This window comes from Doryrhamphus excisus, chromosome 15, assembly GCF_030265055.1.
Source record: "Doryrhamphus excisus isolate RoL2022-K1 chromosome 15, RoL_Dexc_1.0, whole genome shotgun sequence".
Taxonomy (NCBI): domain Eukaryota; kingdom Metazoa; phylum Chordata; class Actinopteri; order Syngnathiformes; family Syngnathidae; genus Doryrhamphus; species Doryrhamphus excisus.
The window spans coordinates 3,404,882-3,427,697 of record NC_080480.1 but is presented as its reverse complement, the minus strand read 5'-3'; the positions used below and the strand labels follow the sequence as shown (position 1 = coordinate 3,427,697).

The 22,816-nt window shown below is 38.8% G+C and overlaps 3 protein-coding genes across 7 annotated transcripts; 1 reads left to right on the top strand and 2 right to left on the bottom strand.

The window, feature by feature from the left end:
* Positions 1–771: 771 nt before the first annotated feature.
* chst12a (carbohydrate (chondroitin 4) sulfotransferase 12a) lies at positions 772–11,357 on the top strand. Of its 3 annotated transcripts, none has more exons than XR_009119644.1 (6): positions 772–967; positions 2,546–3,212; positions 4,238–4,390; positions 4,471–4,650; positions 5,852–8,652; positions 11,323–11,357. XR_009119644.1 is itself a non-coding variant. In XM_058050127.1 (5 exons), exons 2-5 carry the CDS (start codon positions 2,820–2,822, stop codon positions 6,398–6,400), a joined length of 1,275 nt encoding a protein of 424 aa, XP_057906110.1. In that variant the 5' UTR covers positions 772–967; positions 2,546–2,819; the 3' UTR covers positions 6,401–8,673. The 3 variants fall into 3 exon arrangements, 1 of the variants encoding a protein (XP_057906110.1); XR_009119645.1 differs by lacking the exon at positions 772–967 and adding an exon at positions 2,252–2,428; XM_058050127.1 differs by lacking the exon at positions 11,323–11,357 and having other exon boundaries at positions 5,852–8,673.
* Positions 7,295–11,333, bottom strand: c1qtnf6a (C1q and TNF related 6a). Its single transcript, XM_058050128.1, has 3 exons — positions 11,184–11,333; positions 9,084–9,292; positions 7,295–8,981 (listed from the first exon to the last, which is right to left on the bottom strand). The coding sequence occupies exons 2-3, from the start codon at positions 9,277–9,279 to the stop codon at positions 8,434–8,436; spliced, it is 744 nt and encodes a 247-aa protein (XP_057906111.1). The 5' UTR covers positions 9,280–9,292; positions 11,184–11,333; the 3' UTR covers positions 7,295–8,433.
* Positions 11,358–14,264: 2,907 nt separating the features above from the next.
* il2rb (interleukin 2 receptor, beta) lies at positions 14,265–22,578 on the bottom strand. Of its 3 annotated transcripts, none has more exons than XM_058050324.1 (10): positions 22,206–22,578; positions 20,792–20,890; positions 18,887–19,007; positions 18,751–18,817; positions 18,588–18,681; positions 18,375–18,520; positions 17,340–17,502; positions 17,109–17,211; positions 15,786–15,864; positions 14,265–15,702 (listed from the first exon to the last, which is right to left on the bottom strand). In XM_058050324.1, the coding sequence occupies exons 1-10, from the start codon at positions 22,372–22,374 to the stop codon at positions 15,022–15,024; spliced, it is 1,722 nt and encodes a 573-aa protein (XP_057906307.1). In that variant the 5' UTR covers positions 22,375–22,578; the 3' UTR covers positions 14,265–15,021. The 3 variants fall into 3 exon arrangements, with proteins under 3 accessions (XP_057906307.1, XP_057906308.1, XP_057906309.1); XM_058050325.1 differs by having other exon boundaries at positions 18,588–18,678; XM_058050326.1 differs by having other exon boundaries at positions 22,216–22,350.
* Between the last annotated feature and the right edge of the window lie 238 nt (positions 22,579–22,816).

Here is a 22,816-nt window from a genome sequence, read left to right as displayed (position 1 = left end):
CTATCTATCTATCTATCTATCTATCTATCTATCTATCTATCTATCTATCTATCTATCTATCTATCTATCTATCTATCTATCTATCTATCTATCTATCTATCTATCTATCTATCTATCTATCTATCTATCTATCTATCTATCTATCTATCTATCTATCTATCTATCTATCTATCTATCTATCTATCTATCTATCTATCTATCTATCTATCTATCTATCTATCTATCTATCTATCTATCTATCTATCTATCTATCTATCTATCTATCTATCTATCTATCTATCTATCTATCTATCTATCTATCTATCTATCTATCTATCTATCTATCTATCTATCTATCTATCTATCTATCTATCTATCTATCTATCTATCTATCTATCTATCTATCTATCTATCTATCTATCTATCTATCCATCTATCTAAACATATACATTATGACCAGTTGTTTCCAACTAATGAGGCTAGGTATTATTAGCTTAATACTGTTTTAATACATTAATCAATGTATGTGTTATGAATTAATGATTAGGTATTGCTTTCCCATTGCTTACAATAATTGATTATGTATTAAGGAATTGCATCAATCACATACAATAATACCTACATACAATTATACTGGCACAATTTTTTGGTATTTTCCCTATTTTTCCTTCTTAAGGCCTCGCTGTCTTTTCTGGTTATTTTGGGCACACACAGCTCATCTCAATTGACCCAGAATTGAAAATCTCGCGATATTTGCTGAACTCTCGTTGCATCTCGGAGGAGGGAAAAAAAACACAAGCGGAGAAGACCCGCTGCCGTCGCAGGCGCGACAGTGTTGTAACCTAAACGATGATTAGCATATTTATATGCAATATTTCTCCCGGAAGAACACCCTAAACCTTTGTCACCGAGCAGAGGGACGAGAAGAACAAAATGGATGGTGCTTCATTGAACGCGGGAAGTCGTGGACAGGAGACGAAGGCAAAAAGTAAGCGGTATTTGGCTAGCATATGTACTGTGATGGAATTGGGATTAGAATATAAAATAAAATTTAAAATGTTGCACTCTTCTCAGCCGGATATTTTTTAATGTGTTGTGATAAATACCTATTAGTAGCAAGAATAATGTTAACCAGTAAATTTTTGACTAAGTTTATGTTTGAAATATCCGGGGAAAAAAAAGTTGTAACACATTATTTGGATTTTTTTTTGTGGAAAATATAGCAATATGAGAGAGGATGTAGCTTTTGGTTACATTGTTTGACATAAAACCATCTTTATCTTTAAGAACATTTATCAACACAAAAAAAATGAATCAAAATGTCATATTTATTAGAGCTAAGGGTCTCGTGGCACGCAGGGGCGGGCTTTCACTGCCTGCCAGATAACTACGATATTCCCCACTTTTTTATCGTGTTTTGAATGGCAGGAGTTCTTTAAATTGAGTATTTAGCTAATTAAAAAAAAACGTACATATGTATAGTACCAGGGTTAGTTTGCTTTGTATGACAATTCTCTTGAAAATATGTTACTTTAAAGGTTCTGATACAATAGTTGACTGTATCCTATCTGGCAACACTGCCTTTCATATGAGTGCTGCGGCAGACAGGCAGGTAGCAAATAGGTAACTGTGGTGGCGGTATGCTATGCTATTTATATGTCAACCACTTCATGGTTGTCAAAACAAAACAGGATTTGCTGTATTTCAAACTGAAAATATAAAAAATGCCACAAAAAAAAACAAAAAACTGTGGTACAGATTGGTGCAGGATTACCGTCAAAACAAGTCAGAAATCATGCATGTAAATCCTGAGATTTCCAATGGGATTAAGTTTACTGGGCACAGGCATTCATCCTCTCCTCTGAACAGTTTAGTGCAGCCTCATTTGGTGTCGAGATGAAGATGAAAGTACACTGTGTGCGCATTATGAGGCAAGTCAGTATTTTTTACCATATTATCATTTTTGTGCATATTTTCTGACTCCAATGCTAATTAGATTTAAGCATACCAGGTGATATGCATGGAGATTACCCTAAATTAGGTGTGCACAATATGAATATTTTAGTTTTTCCACTTTAAGTTTTGACCAAAAACAGTGTTTTTAAATAATTGTGCACACAGCGCAGTGAAAAGAAAGACATTCATACTCGCAGCTCCCGATGTGGCGGATGTGATGTCAATTCAGTGGCGTGCGAGGAGAGCGGGCGGTGTAGGCTGCAGCGATGGTGTAATGAATTTCCCAGTCAAAGCAGCGCTCAGGAAAGATATAACTCTTAACGACTGTTGCATGAGAGCTCCACATTTAGAAGGATGCCAGAGTGGGGAAAAGTGACGTCTTGCGACTTTTGAGACTGCATTGAAGAAACCACAGTCCAGTCAAGGTTTTTATTTTCGAACTTTTTCCTCAAACCTGAGTAACAATTACAACTGTGGTATTTTGGAGTGGGAGGTAAGTGATGTGAAAAGATGATATGCCGTCGCAGCAACACAGGGAATTTATGATCACCTGGCAACATTTTGAATGAGCTTGTCCTTATGTTTCATTGTGTTGTCGTTTTTTTTTCAGGTGGCTTCATGGAACAGAGGTGAGAATTTCATCCATGGCGGCACGATAAGTGCAGGCTCCATCTAACACCATGGTGAGAGAGGGCCTTGACTCTGTTGCCATGGTGACCCTGTAGCAGTAGCTCAGTAACTAAGATCTGTTGCCTTGGTTGCCACCATAAAAAAAAAAAAAAACCCAGGCAACTGTTTCAATCTGTTGCCATAGCGAGGCCCTTCAAAGGAAAACGGCGAGACAGTAGCAGCCGCAACCTCATCTCGCACGCCAATTTGTCACCATGGGAACCTCTAGGATGTTTCGGATTTTTATCGTCCTGGGCTCTGCCTTCATGATTCTTCTGATCATCCTCTACTGGGACGACGTCGGAACGTCCCATTCGTATTTGCACACACCTATTTCACCGGGTCCCAAAATGGCACATCCTGCTCCAGGGCAGCATCAGCAAGAAAAACAGCAGAAGCAGCCACCTCCAACCCCCCGTATGCTGTCTTTCCTGTCCGACATCGATGCCTTTGTCAACCAGTTCTTAGAACCTGGAACTGGTGAACCTACAGACCCTGTCCTGGCAGAAACAAGCAACCAATCAGAGAAGGCGGAAGAACGATACATACCAAAGCAGGAGTGGAAAGTTCATCAGATGCCGGTGGCACCAGAGCTTCGACAGAGACAAGTAAATATGCTTTAGTGTTATTTTTATTTGTTATTATCATCGTTACTGTTGCTGGCGATAGTATAATTATCGGACCAATAATAATTGGGCCAAAAAATCCAATAAAATAACTCATTCATTCATTTTCTACCACTTATCCTCACAAGGGTTGCAGGGGGTGCTGGAGCCTATCCCAGCTGTCTTCGGGGCGAGAGGCGGGGTACACCCTGGACTGGTGGCCAGCCAATCACAGGGCACATATAGACAAACAACCATTCACACTCACATTCATACCTATGGACAATTTTGAGTCGCTAATTAACCTAGCATGCATGTTGTTGGAATAATTTTACTTTATTTTAGTTTTATTGTGTGTGAGATTCATTGCTGTACACCCCCCCCCCCAAGTGCACATTCATTCATTTTCTTGTCCTCACGAGGGTCATTGGTATGATGGAGCCTATCCCAGCTGTCTTCAGGCGAGAGGCGGGGCGGCACACCCTGGACTGGTGGCCAGCCAATCACAGGGCACATATAGACAAACAACCATTCACACTCACATTCATACCTATGGACAATTTGGAGTCGCTAATTAACCTAGCATGTTTTTGGAATGTGGGAGGAAACCGGAGTACCCGGAGAAAACCCACGCATGCACGGGGAGAACATGCAAACTCCACACAGAGATGACCGAGAGTGGAATTGAACTCATGTGTCCGAGCTGTGACGTCTTCGCCCTAACCACTTGACCGCCGTGCAGCCTTAAAATAACTCTAATAACTTAAAAAAGTGTTTTGAGATTAATCATACTGTGCAAGTGAGGAAATGAAGCGAACCTTTTTTGATGTTAACTTTCCTTGTGAGTAATGTAAACAAACATTATCAGCCACTTGGTAATTAACTTCTGTAAATTAATTAATTAATCATGATAAACAAGGTTGTTTTTGTCATGTAAAGGGTCATATTGTTCTAAAAATGTGAACTTTTAGTCTATATTAAGGTATTCTGTAGCATTGTTTGTATTGACTTCCGCTTCAAATAAACAGGAGCACCGGAAGAGGTTACTTGAGGAGGTGTGCGCCAACGACAGCGTGCTGTTTCCTGGCCAAAAACGTACATTTGATGACATTCCCAACAAGGAGCTGGATCATCTGATAGTCGATGACAGGCACGGTATTATCTACTGCTATGTTCCTAAGGTACACAAACTCCTGGAGTTCGACTGTTTTTACATGAAAACAACACTTTCAGCTGACTTTTAATGTCCCCTCCCCCTCAGGTGGCTTGCAGTAACTGGAAACGGATCATGATCATTCTCAGTGAGAGCCTGCTCCACGACGGCCTTCCCCCGAGAGATCCCCTGTTCATCTCCAACGACCAGGCCCACAACAGCAGCATGCACTTCACGTTCAACAAGTTCTGGAAGCGATACGGCAAGTTTTCCAGGCACCTTATGAAGGTCTGTTGAACATTTTTTGTTTAGTGCTTTTTCTGTGGACTTTTTTTTAAAGATGTCTGTTTCATATGGTGACCACTGTTGCTTTATTTGGATTTTTTTTTCTACTTTAAAAGCTAAATTTGCATATTGATCCAAATATAAGATGTCCCTCAATACAATATAGGACGGTCCTTTATTTATTATTATTTTTTTAATATATATATATATATATATTTTTTTTTTAATATATATATTTTTATTTGTTTAAAATTCATTTATTTATTTTTTTAAATTTATAATTTTTTTTATTTTTTAGAACAGTTTTTTGAGAAAAAAAAAATCAGAGACTAACAGTAGCACACACTCTTTTACCAGTGGGTCATCTCTCCTGGTTACTAGTGTTTGTGAGTGATGGGAAGAAAAGCTTTACTTGCTTCCATGTAACTGCCGTAATCTAAACAATTGCAATACCAGAGCTTCTGGAAGCGATACAGCTAAGTTTTCCAGGCACCTTATGAAAAAAGGTCTGTTGAACATTTTTTGTTTAGTGCTTTTTCTTTGGACTTTTTTTTTTAAGACGTCTGTTTCATATGGTGACCACTGTTGCTTTATTTAGATTTTTTTTTCTACTTTAAAAGCTAAATTTGCATATTGATCCAAATATAAGACGTCCCTCAATACAATATATGACGGCCCTTTATTTATTTTTAAAATTTTTTTTTTTTTTAAATATTTAAAAAAATAATAATTTTTAATTTTTAATTTTTTTTTTATTTTTTAGAACAGTTTTTTGAGAAAAAAAAATCAAAAACTAACTGTAGCACACACTTTTTTCCAGTGGGTCATCTCTCCTGGTTATTAGTGTTTGTGAGTGATGGGAAGAAAAGCTTTACTTGCTTCCATGTAACTGCCATTATCTAAACAATTGCAATACCAGAGCTTTAACATGCACCTTAGCCAAAAGAATATCAGCAAATGTAGATCCAACAATGTTAGCTAACCTAGCATCTAACCTAGCATCTAACCTAACAACCTAGCATCACATACAATTTCCGTGTCACAACATTATCGTTGTTGATTTTACAGTATTTTGCTATATTGGCTGACAACATGAAAGCACAGATTACAACCCCATCCCAACGTTAGAACCCCCCCCCAAAAAGACTTTTCAGTGACTTGCTATGAATGTCCAATAACAAAAATATGTTGCTTTGTTTGGAAGGTCAAGCTGAAGAAGTACACAAAGTTCCTTTTCGTGCGAGACCCCTTTGTGCGTCTCGTATCCGCCTACCGGGATAAATTAGAGGTGGGCAACGAGGACTTCTATCGTAAATTTGCTCAGGTCATCCTGCGACGCTACGCCAACCAGCCGACGCCGCCTTCCTCTGTGGACGAGGCGCGCGCCGCCGGTCTCCACCCGTCTTTCTCCCAATTCATCCAGTATCTCCTGGACCCCCAGACAGAGAAGGAAATGCCCTTTAACGAACACTGGCGTCAAGTGTACCGTCTTTGCCATCCCTGCCAGATCCAGTATGACTTTGTGGGACATTTGGAGAGCGTCGAGGAAGACGCTGCGCATTTATTACGACTGCTACGCGTGGATAATGTAGTGGAGTTCCCCACCTCGCACGGGAACACGACATCCAGCAGTTCGGAAGCCCATTGGTTCAACACGGTGCCCCGAGAGTCGCTGAGGGAACTTTATAAACTCTATGAACCTGACTTCAGGCTTTTTGGCTATGACAGACCGGACTCGATCCTCAATGAGTGACGCACGATACGATTTTTTTTTTACACTCCCAGATGTCACGTGTGATTGGCTGCTTTGTAGCACGAGGCTGCCAGCTAGCCCAATCAGACGACGTTTTTTTATGTTGCTACAGTAGAGCTTTTACACTCTTATTTATTTCACAATGTGCATTATTTTCCTTGAAAGCATGAAAACGTATTTTCCGATTCCTTGCATTGATTCATTCTATCAACCCTCAGCATGTACTAATTTTTAATGAATAATTTCAATTTTGTGGATGAAGCATTTAGCATTTCAAGCTAAAAAAATAGCTAAATTAACTAAAATAGGCATTCAGAAGACGCATTCTAAAACGTAATGACACCTCAATGGTCACTAGGTGTCAATAATGTTACAGTAACGTTCAGTCAGACACACAAGCACCAGAATTGACAAACTTTTTATTGCACGTCTAAAACACAACCCTTGTGTCTGGAAAAAGCTATGGCAATCATAAAAAAAAAAAAGTAAATTAACCTTAATATAAAATAGTAATGCTATATAATAACTCAAAAATCCCAGCTACGCCCAAAATGCTAGAAAAATACACTTTAAATAACATATTTTTTTAAAGGACATTTATTTTCTTCATAATATTACAATGTTGTTTTTATTAAATTTATTTTTGTATTTCCCCCCCATAATTATGCTTTAATTCTCATAGTATTTTGACATTCTGGTAAAATAATAAATCCTATCCCAGCAGTCTCTCTTTTTTTTTTTTTACAATCCATTTACCTAAATTCAGTGTCTGAAAAAGCTATGGTAATCATATGGTAATCATTAAAAGCACCAGAATTGACAAACTTTTTTTGCACGTCAAAAACACAACCCTTGGTGTAACTTCCTGTCCACCCCCCCCCCCCCCCCTTGCCCGCTAATCAGCTCTCCGAGCACTGGAACACATTTATAGTCTTAATTGTGCCTGGTATGGCTTCTTTTTTCTGATCTATATTGGGTAATATCAGTGTAACAGTGACTATAGGGGTGTTATTTCATGTCTAGAGGTCTCTCATATGGTTAAAGAAGATTATGAACAGGTTTTCAATGCTTTTAACTACAAAAATATTCCCTTTATCATGGTCGGGTCTGGAACCATTTAACTATGATAAACAAGGGATTACCTTTGTAGTCGAATAATGTAGAATATTAGCATAACATTAGCAGCTTTGCTTTGACAAACACCAAGTCAACTACACTGTAGCATCAAGTTTAAAATGCAAAAAAATGTCTTGTTGCTCGTCAGTGATGAAAGCCTGGAAGTATTTTCCAAAAGCGACATTTTCTGTTCATTACTAGGTCACTTTCGAATATTGGTTGTCCAAGCCCTGGAGGCTGCAACCATGCCAAAAGTTGGAACTCCAGAGTTTAAGGTTTCGATAGGCTTGAACCATGGATCTGACATGAACAAAAATAGTGCCTTCGGTTGCAAAAGTTTACAAGTTTAAAGTATTTTTCTAGAGGAAAATTACACAATACAGTTACAGCTGTTCGATGCCACATGTTTATTTGATATTCTAAGCCGATTTTGAGATGCAGGAAACTGCATTTTTTGGACCTTGTGTAACTTCTGTATGCATCTTTAAAGTGACTTGTTTTGTGCAATTAATAATTAGTGTGGTTTGTACTCTTGATGATGTCACACGCCTTTTAATTTTTAAACAATGTAAGCTATTTTTAATTGGATATTCTGTTAATATTCTGTTTATTTTACAGTGCATGTGTGATTATTGCAAGTTACATTTTTTTTTTTCAAAAATAAAACCCCAAAATCTGTAATACAGGTAAGTGTTTTCAGCTGGTTTTGCAGATTTATGTGCACAATTAGTTAGTAGTCACTCCCCTCTGGTGGTTGAAATGAGTAAGTGCATTAATATGCTGTCAATTACATACTCATTTACTTATCCAAATACGCCCTCTAGAGGGTGTAAGCGGTATAAAACTAATACACACCTGTTGAAACTTGCATGCAATATTAATTTAAAGTATTTATAAACTCATTCAATGTGACAAAATTACTCTGTGCTTGCTTTGATGAGGTATCCATTGAAAGTGATGTAAACATCCACATCATCGCTGTAAATGGCATTCTCCCTTTCCCTTTTATACAGGCGGATCCACACCTCATCGCCGAGTCCCAAGTCCAGCATCAGGCTCTGGCTCTGCATGATGGAGCGGTCGCTGGGCTGCGCGTACACAATAGCCTGCTCGGCCTCGTTTCGCATGATGTGCAGGTACGTCTCCTTGAAGTTCCACGTGTGAATGTTGACGTTGAAGAAGTAGATGCCGGGCGTGTGGCAGATGAACTTCCCGGCGAACATGTTGAAGTGGTTGTCCGGGTTTACGAACACGGTGTCGAATATCAGCGTCTGATAGGCCTCCAGGCTGTGGAGGGACTTGCGACGACCAACAGAGAAAGCGGCGAAATTAACTTTGCAGGGGTCGCCTGGGAGGCCCGCTTGACCCTTTGACCCCTTTGCACCAGTTGGGCCGACAGGTCCCGTGGGGCCTTCCTGTCCGGTTTTTCCTGGCGTCCCTCTTTCACCGCGGTCTCCTTTGTCACCTGAATCACATTTTAACACAATTGCATGTTCATCAGATAACATGGAAATAACGCCCCTAGTGGCTGTCAGCAATATAGCAGTTGACACAAGTGGTACTGTACCTTTAAGAATGGTCATATTGATGTAGGCGCGGACCTCAGGCACCTGACTGTACACCCCACTTGGAGGCGGAGCTTGGCTGCCCTCTGTTGGTGGAAGGTGATCACAGCAGCGTCTGCAGGGGACAAGGGGGCCGTCGGGAGGGGGCGCCAGTGCCACCAGGTGGGCGAAGGTAATCGTGAGGAGGACTCCCAACATTGTGCTGCTGCACCTATATAGAAAATAAACGTAATTTTAATGAGATCTAATGAATATAGGTTCCATTTTCAAATGCTCTGTTCTGTGAATTAGGATTGCAGTGATGCTGGAGCCTATCCCAGTAGTCTTTTTTTTTTTTTTTTTTTTTACAATCCAGTTGCCTAAATTCAGTGTCTGAAAAAGCTATGCTAATCATTAAAAAATGTAAATTAACCTTAATATAAAAAAACAATGCTATATAATAACAGACGCACTAATAGGAGTCCTCACTCAAAAATACATGTTAAATAACATATTAAATCACATATTTTTAAATAACATATATATATATTTTAATTTAGTTTCTCCATAATATTAAAAATGTTTTAATTAAATTTATTTTTCTATTTTTTCCCCATAATTATGCTTTAATTGTCATAGTATTTTGACATTCTGGTAAAATAATATTTTTTTCCCCAATTAAAAAAAAATAACAATTTCAACTTAATTTTCTTCCTGTAATTTTGACTTCATTCATTCATTCATTTTCGAGGGTCGCAGGGGGTGCTGGAGCCTATCCCAGCAGTCTTTTTCTTTTTTTTTTTACAATCAAAGTCTGAAAAAGCTATGGCAATCATTAAAAAAATGTAAATTAACCTTAATATAAAATAGTAATGCTATATAATAACAGACACATTAATAGGAATACTCACTCAAAAATGCCAGCTACGCCCAAAATGCTAGAAAAATACACTTTAAATAACATATTAAATAACATATTTTTAAATAATATATATATATATATATATAATTTTTTTTTCTTTTCTTCATAATATTACAATGCTGTTTTTAGTAAATTTATTTTTGTATTTTCCCCCCATAATTATGCTTTAATTCTCATAGAAATTTTGACATTCTGGTAAAATAATATTTTTTCCCCAATTTAAAAAATATTTATTAACAATTTAAACTTAATTTTTTTCCTGTAATTTAGACTTTATTCCAATATTATTTTGACTTTATCCTCATAACATTTTAACTAGCCCATCTTATATTATACACATAGTATGTATAGTATGTAACTACACATGATGACTTATGCAGACAACAATCACAGCTGTTCCCAAAATGACATCATCACGCTTCTAGATATCGGTTCCCACCACAGTGGGAACAGAGATGCAGGACACTGAGCCAATAAAAACACTTAAGAAATCCCCTAAAAGATGAAAAATCAACATGATTGTGTGCTTTGCAACAGGATGAAGATGTCCTTGCGGTCTCGAGGCGCAATCGTACAAGGTCACACGGTTCAGCAGAAGAATTAAAAACAAACAATTTGTCAGTTGCATAAAAAAAAAAAAAGATTTATCAGCAGTTTAGCTAGCTAGTCTACACAGAAGCCAAGCAGTGTAATGTTTCAAAAGCGCACTTGTGGCTGGAGGCCCGCTTCTCAAAACCTACTCTAAAGTGGGACACCGTGTACTGTAAGCTCTTATATGGGCTGGGGATTATTACAAAAAAAAACACAACGGCAAGAAGGAGTGGGGGAAAAAAAAAAAAAAACATGCAACAATTTAAAGTCACAGTGCATAGAAATGCTGACTAGACGAGAATCCTGCCGGAAATCCCAATGCATGCACATTCCTGAAGACCAATCCCATAGAAATATGTGTGTTCGGATCTTGCTAATATTTGGCATTTCTGTTATGGAATACTGCAGTACAGCACATATGTAACCTGTCTTAGCATGATGGGATTACATAACCCCACGTGTTGAACTATATAATGCTTCACCCGTCATATAAATTCTATTCCATTACCGTAGCCTTAAGCTAAATGACATAACTCATGCACTGCAATGGAAAGTTAGCATTTAAAGGTAAAGTCTCCATAATTGTTTTTTATCAATGAACCGGTCTCACCTTGTTCAAATTTTTGCAGCCGCTTCAGTCCTTTCCAGAGTGGGAAATTATCGAGAACCTCCCTTTTTGTCCGTGCGCATGTGTGTTTGAGAACTTTTTTTTTTTTTTTTTAATGTTTCCTTCTCTGTTATCCCGACAGCCTACTTCACCAGCCTCTGTTTATTTGGGAAGGAACGTTAAGGCCTGCCCCCTCCTCGTCCTTCTCCTCCTTCTCGTCCTTGTCCTCCTCATCATCATCATCATGATATGCAAAGTGCAAAAACACAACAGAACCCGGAAGAAAATAAGCGTGGGAACGGTGAGTAATGGTGTGTGTTTATGTTGCCTTTTTCCAACCTGCAGTTTTAGCTAAACACGTACAGGATGGGAATACAAGTTTCTTTATGTCCCGCTGAGGGAATTCCGGCTGCAGCTGCAAACACACACACACACACACACACACACACACACACACACACACACACACACACACACACACATATCGCCTTACATGGGCCCCCTTCTAACCCGACATACAGTAAACCTCGGCTATATCGGACTCGGATATATCGGAAATTCGCTCACAACGGACAGATAAAAAAGAACCAATTTTTCTGTAATGCATTTCCAATAAAAATTCGGATTTTTTATAACGGATTTCGCCTATTTCGGACAAAATCTCCAGTCCCGTTCCAATGCATTTCCATTCAATTTCCCTCGCATATATCAGATGGCCGCATCGTGGCGCTCCGATTCGCCGAATCGTGACAGGCCGCTATACGACGTCGTTTGCAGCGTTGCCTGCGCGTCCAGGTACATTGGAAACATAGTCAAGGAAGTGCCTCTTTATAACGGATGAAATACGCATATACCGGATATAAATCCGATATATGCGTAAAACGGACATTTTCTGGTATACGCATATAACGGATTTCACTTATATCGGACAAAACCAGTGGGAACAATTGAATCCGATATATCCGAGGTTTACTGTATAAAATTTGATGTAACCACGTGTAATGTTTCTGTAGCTTTTTCTTTGGCTTTCTTGACAGCATAGCATGCATAAGACATTTTGCTGTGAACTGATTTGTGCTTTACGGCGGGTTTACGTGTATAATTCATGCTAGCTCAATAACGTTCGCCCTTATGTCAGGTGACCTGGGGCCAAATCTGGTTCCTTACGCTCGTTTGAATACCACCATTTTCATTCATTCATTTTCTACCGCTTTTTCCTCACGAGGGTCGCGGGGGGGGGGGGGGGGGGGTGCTGGAGCCTATCCCAGCTGTCTTCGCGGCAAAAGGCAGGGTACACCCTGAACTGGTGGCCAGCCAATCACAGGACACGCATATAGACAAACAACCATTCACACTCACATTCATACCTATGGACAATTTGGAGTCGCTAATTAACCTAGCATGTTTTTGGAATGTGGGAGGAAACCGGAGTACCCGGAGAAAACCCACGCATGTACGGGGAGAACATGCAAACTCCACACAGAGATGACCGAGGGTGGAATCGAACTCGGGTCACCGCTAACCACTCGCCCGCCACAGTACAAAAATTCATAAATGATCAATGTTTCTTGGTAGAGAAAGTATCATGTTTAGAGATATTTGTCAGTTATTCTGCATTATCCGTTGGTAGTGTCTTGCCTGTTGTCATCTACTTTATAAATGGAATATTTTCATTGTAATAGCATAAGAAAACCTGTTGACGACCTTCTACATACGGTTTATAACATTATTAGAGCCCTCTAGACATGAACTAACACCCCTATAGTCACATTTACAGTCATATTTCCCAATATTGTCAACATAATAGGAGAATATAAGACAATAATATAGACGTTCACACATTAGCATTGGGAGATGACTTCTTGTTCTGTACAGTACTTGTGGTACCGGCACCAAGTAACCAGTGTGGAATACTACATATCATCACATGTCTTTGAATGCATCTTCTGAATGCTTTATGTAGAATGCAGGTATTAAATTTTAAACAATAAGATAGCAAATAAGATCATAATAATAAGATAGATGTTTTTGGAATGTGGGAGGAAACCGGAGTACCTGGAAAAAAACCCACGCATGCACAAGAAGAACATGCAAACTCCACACAAAGATGGCCGAGGGTGGAATTGAACTCAGGTCTCCAGCAAAAGAGTTGTGTAATGTCATAAATAACGAATTATAGGAGTGTATAAGTGACTATAGGGGTGCTACTTCATGTCTAGAGAGCTCTAATGTAAAAAAAAAAACACATTTAGAAAGTTCATTCATTCATTTTCTCTGCTTATCCTCATGTCTTTGAATGCATCTTCTGAATGCTTTATTCAGAATGCAGGTATTCAATTTTAAACAATAAGATAGCAAAAAGTGTGCAGATGCTCGCCTTCAATTTGGAGTCGCTAATTAACCTAGCATGTTTTTGGAATGTGGGAGGAAACCGGAGTACCCGGAGAAAACCCACGCATGCACGGGGAGAACATGCAAACTCCACACAGGGTGGAATTGAACCCTGGTCTCCTAGCTGTGAGGTCTGCGCGCTAACCACTAGACCGCCGTGCCGCCACCACCATTTTTAATATGATTATTTCATTTATCAACGTTTAGTAGATCAACACATCCATTCATAGTTCTTACTAGCCGTTAGCTATTACTGTAAAAATCAGTCCAGAGGTTAGCGACAGATATCAGTCCCATTGAAGAGTTTCACAGGAATGTTTCTAGTTTTGACGTGACTACCACTGTGGTTTTCCTCACCGTGTGAAATGAACGTACGGTGCCGTCCGTGTCAGCATTAAATGTCAAACCGCACGCAAATACACACCACCGGGACCACCTGACAGGACACGTAAAAAAAAAAAACACACACACACATCGTCTCAAGCCCACTTTCCACACAGCGATACAGGAAGTCACAGGGTGACCCCATTTTTTTGTTTTCTTATTGTTTTGGTCTCAATATACTCACAATCGTGGAAATGTACAACAGTCGCTGAAAGATACGACATGGAATCAACACAATTAGAAACGCCGGCGTTAATTCATGAGGTCATTTATTCGGAGGTACAAGCATCAAGCAGCGTATCTTTGACTTTGGCGTTTTTTTTTAACACATTTAAACCTTGTCTGAACGTGAAATAAGTGAGTTTTAGGAGAGTTCTTCAAAACACAACCCACATGTTGCGTACCTTTTAATTAGAAAGCACTAACATAATCCAAATCATGAGCACCTAACGACCCCTGCTGACACAAAAACCGTACCCGACCATGATCAATTAATTTAAATAAAATCTATTTATGGTTAGAGCATAGGAAGCATTTTTGTTAACATTATTAGAGCCCTCTAGATATAATATAACACCCATATAGTCACCTTTACACTCCAATTACCCAGTATAGTAGACATGATCAGAGTAAATAAACTATTTAAGACATAAATTAGACTCATGTGTGTTGCTGTGCTCGGGGAGCTGAATGGGGGGTGTGTGGGGGCAGACAGGAAGTGACTCATTTTGGGGGCTCATTTGAGTTTTAGCTTGCCATGGGTTACAGCTCGTGTTAGGGATCACTGTGCCTTTTGTGAGATCATATCATTCAAATCTGGAATAATAGTCACCGGCGATGGAGTCTGGTGCTTGTGTGTCTCAGCGGTAACATTGCTGACACCTTGTGACCGGTTAATAATATAATACTACACATCACAACATCTTTGAATGGCTCATATTTGTATTTTAGTCAATTATGAAACGTGAAAATGTGATAAAGTGAATTATATATTCAATTTTTTTTCACATTTTTGAGTATATCTTGGTTCTCAGCAGCAACAAGGAGAATCGTGCGTACGCAGAGCTCAGATAGACACGTTGCTGAAAGTAGTTTGTATCTCTTGGAGGATGAAATAACCCGCTTTGTTGGACTCCACCGGCATGGAGGAAGACCTGTACATTGCACTCGCAACAGCCCAGCTTCCAGCGGCGACATTAGCAGCAGGCATGGCTGGTTGCGTAACAGCGTTATTTGATGATATCTGAGACAGAGAAGGAGGAGAGGAGGGACGGCTTATCTGGACGGGAATATTGAGAGGGAGGCTCAGGTGGGAGGAACTGAGATGATCCTCCTCTTGTCCTTTGATGTCTTCTTTTCCAGTGCAAAAGCCTGAATCTGGGCTTTGTGCGCCACTCTTTGAGATGTCGCAGCTCAGAGATTCATCAGTGAAGGCCGGGCACGGGTGTAGAGAGAGGTGGAGGTTTTGCGGATTGTGCAGAATGTGGGCGTCGTCCTTGTAGGTGAAGTAGGCGGGGTTGGGATTAGTTTGAAGGGAGCTGCCGGAGGAGGCCGACACAAAGTAGTCAAAGTTGGAGAAGCATGAGGAAGCGGAAGAGGAAGAGTTTGGCTGCAGTGGGCTCGGAGGAGGTGGGACACAGGTGGAAGGACCCGTACCCCAGCTCTCACACACCTCCACTGGGGAGATGTGGTCTAGAGGCTGGGTAGCGTCCAGGATTTCAGCAGCACAATGAGGATTCAGCCATTTCTGGAGATAAAAAAAAGCCATTTTTTTCTTAGTAATACGCATTCTGCTGTTAAATTCATATTTGTTGTTGCTGTAGTCTTTACCTTCAGATTCCCACTGTGGACAGAGTGAAGTGATTGAAAGTATTTGGAAGGATTAGGTACTGGTTTTGCTTTGAGGAGCCTGAAAAAGTACAAGAACAAATAGTTACAAGATACTTCATTCGGTAAAAGTGCATTAATTCTCTGCTTTTGGGATGATATGCTCAGTTTTGATTGACAGTGGAAAAACGTGCATCAAACGTCATCAAGCGGTCAAAGCTTCTTCCTGGTGTTTCGCGTGATACGACTTACGGTATTGAACCAGTCATGATGTGCTATATATATCACTATATTGATAGTTACTATGGTACCCATTATGTCACTGTATGATCATATCACCTTGTACTTCGGTACATGACAAAAATAAAATAATAAATAAATAAATAAAATTTAAAAAAAAGATTTTTTTTAATTTAAAAACTTGATGAAAATATAAATAAATAAAAATTAATAAAATTAAGTTTTAATAAAATTAAATTAAAATAAATCAAAATTATATTCGGAAAGCAGGAAGTGAACAAATGTGCTCTGGTATCAGGCCCGTGAAACAGTCATGATGTGCTATATATATCACTATATTGATAGTTACTATGGTACCCATTATGTCACTGTATGGTCATATCACCTCGTACTTTGGTACATGACAAAAATAAAATAATAAATAATAAAAAAAAATTAAAGATTTTTTTTATTTAAAAACTTGATGAAATTATAAATAAATAAATAAAAAAAATTAATAAATATAAATTAATAAAATTAAGTTTTTAAAAAATTTAATAAAATAAAAATAAATCAAAATTATATTCGGAAAGCAGGAAGTGAATAAATGTGCTCTGGTATCAGGCCTGTGACACAACCAATCAGAGAACAGCGCACTAGCATGTGCCACCACTAGGTCACGAAGGTGGAACTTTCTGAACTCCACTGACAGGAAATATCACTGTTAATATAAACAATCTTAAGATGTATGGTCATATCACCTCATACTTCGGTATGTGACAAAAAAAATGTAAAAAATTAAAAAAAATAAAAATTAATAAAATTAAGTAAAAAAAAAGGTAAAATTAATTCAAATTAAAACAAATAAAAATTATATTAGGAAAGCAGGAAGTGAACAAATATAACAGTTACTGATTGTAAAAGTACCAGATGGAGGGGTAGGATTTAATAAGCTTTGCTTCTTCCTACTCCTTTTGGACATGTGGAACTGTGAACTGATTATGGGATGGCACTCAATTCTAATCTGATGCATGTTCAAATGAAATTAAACCATTCCCATTCCCATTATGGTCTATAACAACAATAACAAACAAACACTTTCCTCACCTTTTGCTGACAACACATTTATGAACGGCCAGCACCACGACGATGAAGACAGCCGAGATGATGAAAACAGTGAGTGTTAAAAAAGTTGGATCCGGACCCCGACCTGAAATATACGTGTCACATGGAAAAACTAGAGTAAAAAAAAAAAAGTACCTGACTACAATAAATGTTTTTCCTATTATTACCTATAATGATTTTAGTAGCTTATATACTATATATACTATACCTTACCTTCAGTGTCCGATTCTGTCACCCATGTTGTGGTAGGACTCCATTCACTCCACTGGCTCCCTTCTCTGTTTGCTGGCTTCACTCTCACCCGAAGCTGGTACTCGCCTTTTAGCCAGGCAGGGATCTGTACCTGTGCTTCGTTGGTGAGCAATGTGGTGGGCTCCTGGTTGTACGCACACGGTAATACGTGTTGTCAGTTAGAGTGTGAGAAGTTGAATATACTGCTAGTCCAGGTACACCCTGGACTGGTGGCCAGCCAATCACAGGGCACATATAGACAAACAACCATTCACACTCACATTCATACCTATGGACAATTTGGAGTCGCTAATTAACCTAGCATGTTTTTGGAATGTGGGAGGAAACCGGAGTACCCGGAGAAAACCCACGCATACACGGGGAGAATATGCGAACTCCACACAGACATGGCCGGGGGTGGACTCGAACTCGGGTCACTGCTAACCACTCGGTCACCGTGCAGACATGAAGAATACACTGTACAAAAATTCATAAATGATCATGATAATGATAATGATGATTCTTGATAGAGAAAGCATCGTGTTTAGAGCTTACATATTTGTATTATTAATTAATTAATTAATTATTATTGTATTATTAATAATTGTTTATTCTGCATTATTCATTGGTAGTGTCTTGCCTGTTGTCGTCTACTTTATAAATGGAGTATTTTCATTGTAATAGCATAAGAACCTGTTGACGACCTTCAAATATGGTTTGTAACATTATTAGAGCCCTCTAGACAGGAACTAACACCCCTATAGTCACATTTACAGTCATATTTCCCAATATTGTCAACATAATAGGAGAATATAAGACAATAATATAGACGTTCACACGTTAGCATTGGGAGTTGACTTCTTGTTCTGTACAGTACTTGTGGTACCGGCACCAAGTAACCAGTGCGGAATACTACATATCATGACATGTCTTTGAATGCATCTTCTGAATGCCTTATTCAGAATGCAGGTATTTAAGTTTAAACAATAAGATAGCAAAAAGTGTGCAGATACTCGCCTTCAATTTCGGGCCGGTTTGTTGGATTTGAACCTCGTAGTCGAATACGTCGAGGAACACAGACAGGGGGCTGCTGGGACCCCACCAAATCACCGTGTCATTGTCGATGCGGGTGACATTAGCGGGGCCCGGGGGATGCATTTGAACTGAACACACATTTTATTTTGGTAGTGAATGCATTTTTTTTTAATAGCAACTAAATGCTATACTCACTGTGGCTTGTGACGTCATAGTCTTTGAGGCTCGACACCAACCGCCGGTCACATGTCAGACTGATGTTGGGCATCACTTCAAAGGGGGTGAACTTCTGTGAACGCACATTGATGCGTTCACTGACGGTTAGAAATAGTAGACGCGACTGAAAGACTTGACTTACGTGACTTTCAAAGACAAAACTACATCCTGGAGGCGAGTCGGCGTGATCTTTCACCCTGCAGCTTTGGCTAGCAACAATACACAAACAAAAATATATATATATACGGACATAATTTTTAACACATTAATGTTCTTACCTGATGATTCTGGATTTTACTTTCTTGTGGCCTCTGATCCAGCAGTCCAGACCGGGATCCACGGAAAACCTGTTCCCCGTGCAAGTAACTTTGTCGATGAAGTCATTCACGCAGGAGAACCCTGAGTTGTACAGACATAACAAAGATTAAAACGCTCTCGTTATCAGTGTACAGAAATGACTTTCAAAGCCACGCGTCAGCCACCACAATAAGTACTGTACAGAACAGGAAGTAAAAAAAAAAAAAGAAAAATAAGCAACAAAAGGAGTGGATAGGTGACTATAGGGGTGTTATTTCATGTCTAGAGGGCTCTAAACAAGGAATTTCTGTAATATACAGAACAGGTAGTTTAAAAAAAACGCAACAAAAGGAGTGTATAGGTGACTATAGGGGTGTTATTTCATGTCTGGAGGGCTCTAAACAAGGGATTTCTGTAATATACAGAACAGGAAGTTTAAAAAAACGCAACAAAAGGAGTGTATAGGTGACTATAGGGGTGTTATTTCATGTCTAGAGGGCTCTAAACAAGAGATTTCTGTAATATACAGAACAGGAAGTAAAAAAAAGACCGAAAAATAAGCAACTCCTAATGTGTGATACTTAATATGATGTCTTAATGTCTTGTTTTCTCTTATTATGTCCACATTATTGGGTAAAAGCAGTCTATAGGTGACTATAGGGGTGTTATTTCATGTCTGGAGGGCTCTAAACAAGGGATTTCTGTAATATACAGAACAGGAAGTTTAAAAAAACGCAACAAAAGGAGTGTATAGGTGACTATAGGGGTGTTATTTCATGTCTAGAGGGCTCTAAACAAGGGATTTCTGTAATATACAGAACAGGAAGTTAAAAAAAGACCGAAAAATAAGCAACTCCTAACGTGTGATACTTAATATGATGTCTTACTTGCCTTGTTTTCTCTTATTATGTCCACATTATTGGGTAAAAGGAGTGTATACGTGACTATAGGGGTGTTATTTCATGTCTAGAGGGCTCTAAACACGGGATTTCTGTAATATACAGAACAGGAAGTTTAAAAAAACGCAACAAAGGGAGTGTATAGGTGACTATGGGGTGTTATTTCATGTCTAGAGGGCTCTAAACAAGAGATTTCTGTAATATACAGAACAGGAAGTAAAAAAAAAGACCGGAAAATAAGCAACTCCTAACGTGTGATACTTAATATGATGTATTACTTGTCTTGTTTTCTCTTATTATGTCCACATTATTGGGTAAAAGGACTGTATGGGTGACTATAGGGGTGTTATTTCATGTCTAGAGGGCTCTAAACAAGGGATTTCTGTATTATACAGAACAGGAAGTTAAAAAAAATAAGGAACTCCTAACATGTGGTACTTAATATGATGTTTTCTTGTTTTCTGATGTCTTGTTTTCTCTTATTTTGCCCACATTATTGGGTAAAAGGAGTGTATAGGTGACTATAGGGGTGTTATTTCATGTCTAGAGGGCTCTAAACAAGGAATTACTGTAATATTTTAACATTAACTGTATAAATTAGTATATAATCTGTATTAGTAGTATGGTGACAGCTGTTTACGACCTTCTAAATATGTTTTTAACCTTATTAGAGCCCTCTAGAAATGAAATAACACCCCTATAGTCACCTTTACACTCATATAATAATACAATTTCAGTTCATTTAGCCATTTGTATGCTTCCAAATGCTTAATTTAGGCATAAATGTGCTTAAATATGCATTTTTCCAAGCTAAAAATAGGCTTATTCAATATAGTACATATTTTGGAAAAACCGTATGAGTGAAACCTTGAAATTAGAATTTTTATTCAAAGGTCGATGAATAATCATCTCTGACTCAACGCAAAAAGTCCCTTAAGTCTGCTAATGTTCTTGTACCTCCACACCGATAACTAAATAAGTTTGCACCTTGCAAGGCTGCCTCACAGTCGGGAGCGTGCAGTGAAAACACGATGCCCAGGGTCAGATAGAGATGGACCGTTACGATCATCACAACTGCGGGTCGGACTGAGAAAGATCACATGGAGGCGGTGTTAGTATCACAACATGCAAATCATAACAGTGGTAGTTACTTTTTCCCCTTTACACTTGAACAATGACTTGAATAACATAAGCGTTAAGTGAAACCTCAGTTAGCGTGTATTGCCTCGGTTTGCATACATTTTTTTATTTAGCGTGTTATGAATACACCATGAGTCCAACTGTGTTCCTAAAATGTCTCAAACAAGTTCTCAACAAGTTAGGTCTTAAAGGGGTCTCAAACATGCGGCCCGCAGGACACTACTTTGAGGCCCCCAGCCTTGATATGAAAGTTTAATGTTAGTTAAAGTTAACCATATCAAAGTTTGATATGGATGCTGTATGGTATCATGTACCCAGAAAAAATTATTACGTTTGATTAATGTTCATGTTAAAGGTTAAATAACTGTTAATAGTTATCCTCCCTATCGGTGTGGAAGTGGTAAGTTTTTGGGTTTGATATGGATGCTGTACGGTATCATGTACCCAGAAAAAATTATTACGTTTGATTAATGTTCATGTTAAAGGTTAAATAACTGTTAATAGTTATCCTCCCTATCCGTGTGGAAGTGGTAATTTTTTTGACTATTTAAGTTGAAAGGAAATAACTTGAAGGCTACCGTTTAGGTCGCTAGATGTCTAGTTTGCGAGTTAGCATGTGTCTCAAGACCCTGCAGTTGCGCAATATGTTGTAAATAAAAAAAAGAGTATAAATGTGACTATAGTCGTGTTTTGTCATGTCTACAGGGCTCTAGTAATGCTTTGTTCATTTTAATCTGAAAAAAATAATTTGTCTACCCACCAACTATATGTGGTTTCTTAAGTTTTTATTATTTGCCGTTTTATTATTGTTATTATTATTATATTTATTTATTTATTACTGATTGATTGATTTTCTTTATTCTTGATTTATTTATTTTTCATCTTATTTTGTGTAGAAAAAAATAAAAAAAGATATTTGAGAACAGTGGAATGTTTTTTAAAAATTTTAAAATAAATTTTGTTTTTCATAAATGCGTTTTTTTTTTTTTTCAAAACCTGATGCGGCCCAGTCTCACCCAGATCCGAGCTCCAAGTGGCCCCCAAGTAAATTGAGTTTGAGACCCCTGTTGTAGGGTGTCACAATTTGTATTAATAATAATAATAATAATGGATGACATTTTATTACTGTTACTCTCACCAACTATTATGTCGCGTTTAATGTCGCGTTCGCCTCCTTCGGGGTCACAAATTAGCGACAACGCCTCCTTATAAAACGGCAGAAAGGTCTATTGACTGAAGTTGAAACAAAAGTACGGAATACCTGAGTGTACCTGATTCGCTCGGCTTAGAGAAGACAGCAGTGCGTCCCGACGAGGACACACATTCTCCCCCCCGCTTTGCCGGACTGTGGTAGATTCCCCCCTTCTTTGGTTTCTGTCCCTTTTCTGTCTAAAACTCTCTCTCTCTCTCTCTTTCTTTCTTACACTCATTCTTTGGCCCCTTCCTTTTGGTGCCCCGCTGACATTTTCCACCTCCAACCACAGCTTCTGTCACAGGAAGCCCTGTGACGCAGCCTAGTGTTGACGGGCCGCGGTGTGGCGTAGGGAAGGTGAGCACCTCCCCAATCACGACTTTACTACGCCGTTGTAGAAACATCGACTCGATTGGAAAGAGAACCGCGTCGAGAACACCACATCCTGTTTCAATCGCAGACGTTCACGATGTCGTCTGAAGTGGTTCAAGTCAACGAAAGCCGGTTTCAAAGAGATCCAAGGGATAAAAGAGCGCATACGGACCACATTTAGAAACGTAGGGCTATATTTAAGATGGCGCCGGCAGACAGTAAAGACGACTTATTCGCTTAAAGGTCATTTTTAAAGGGGACGGCGAAACACTGGTTATTATGCGAAAGAGTTGGAATGACTTGTGAGA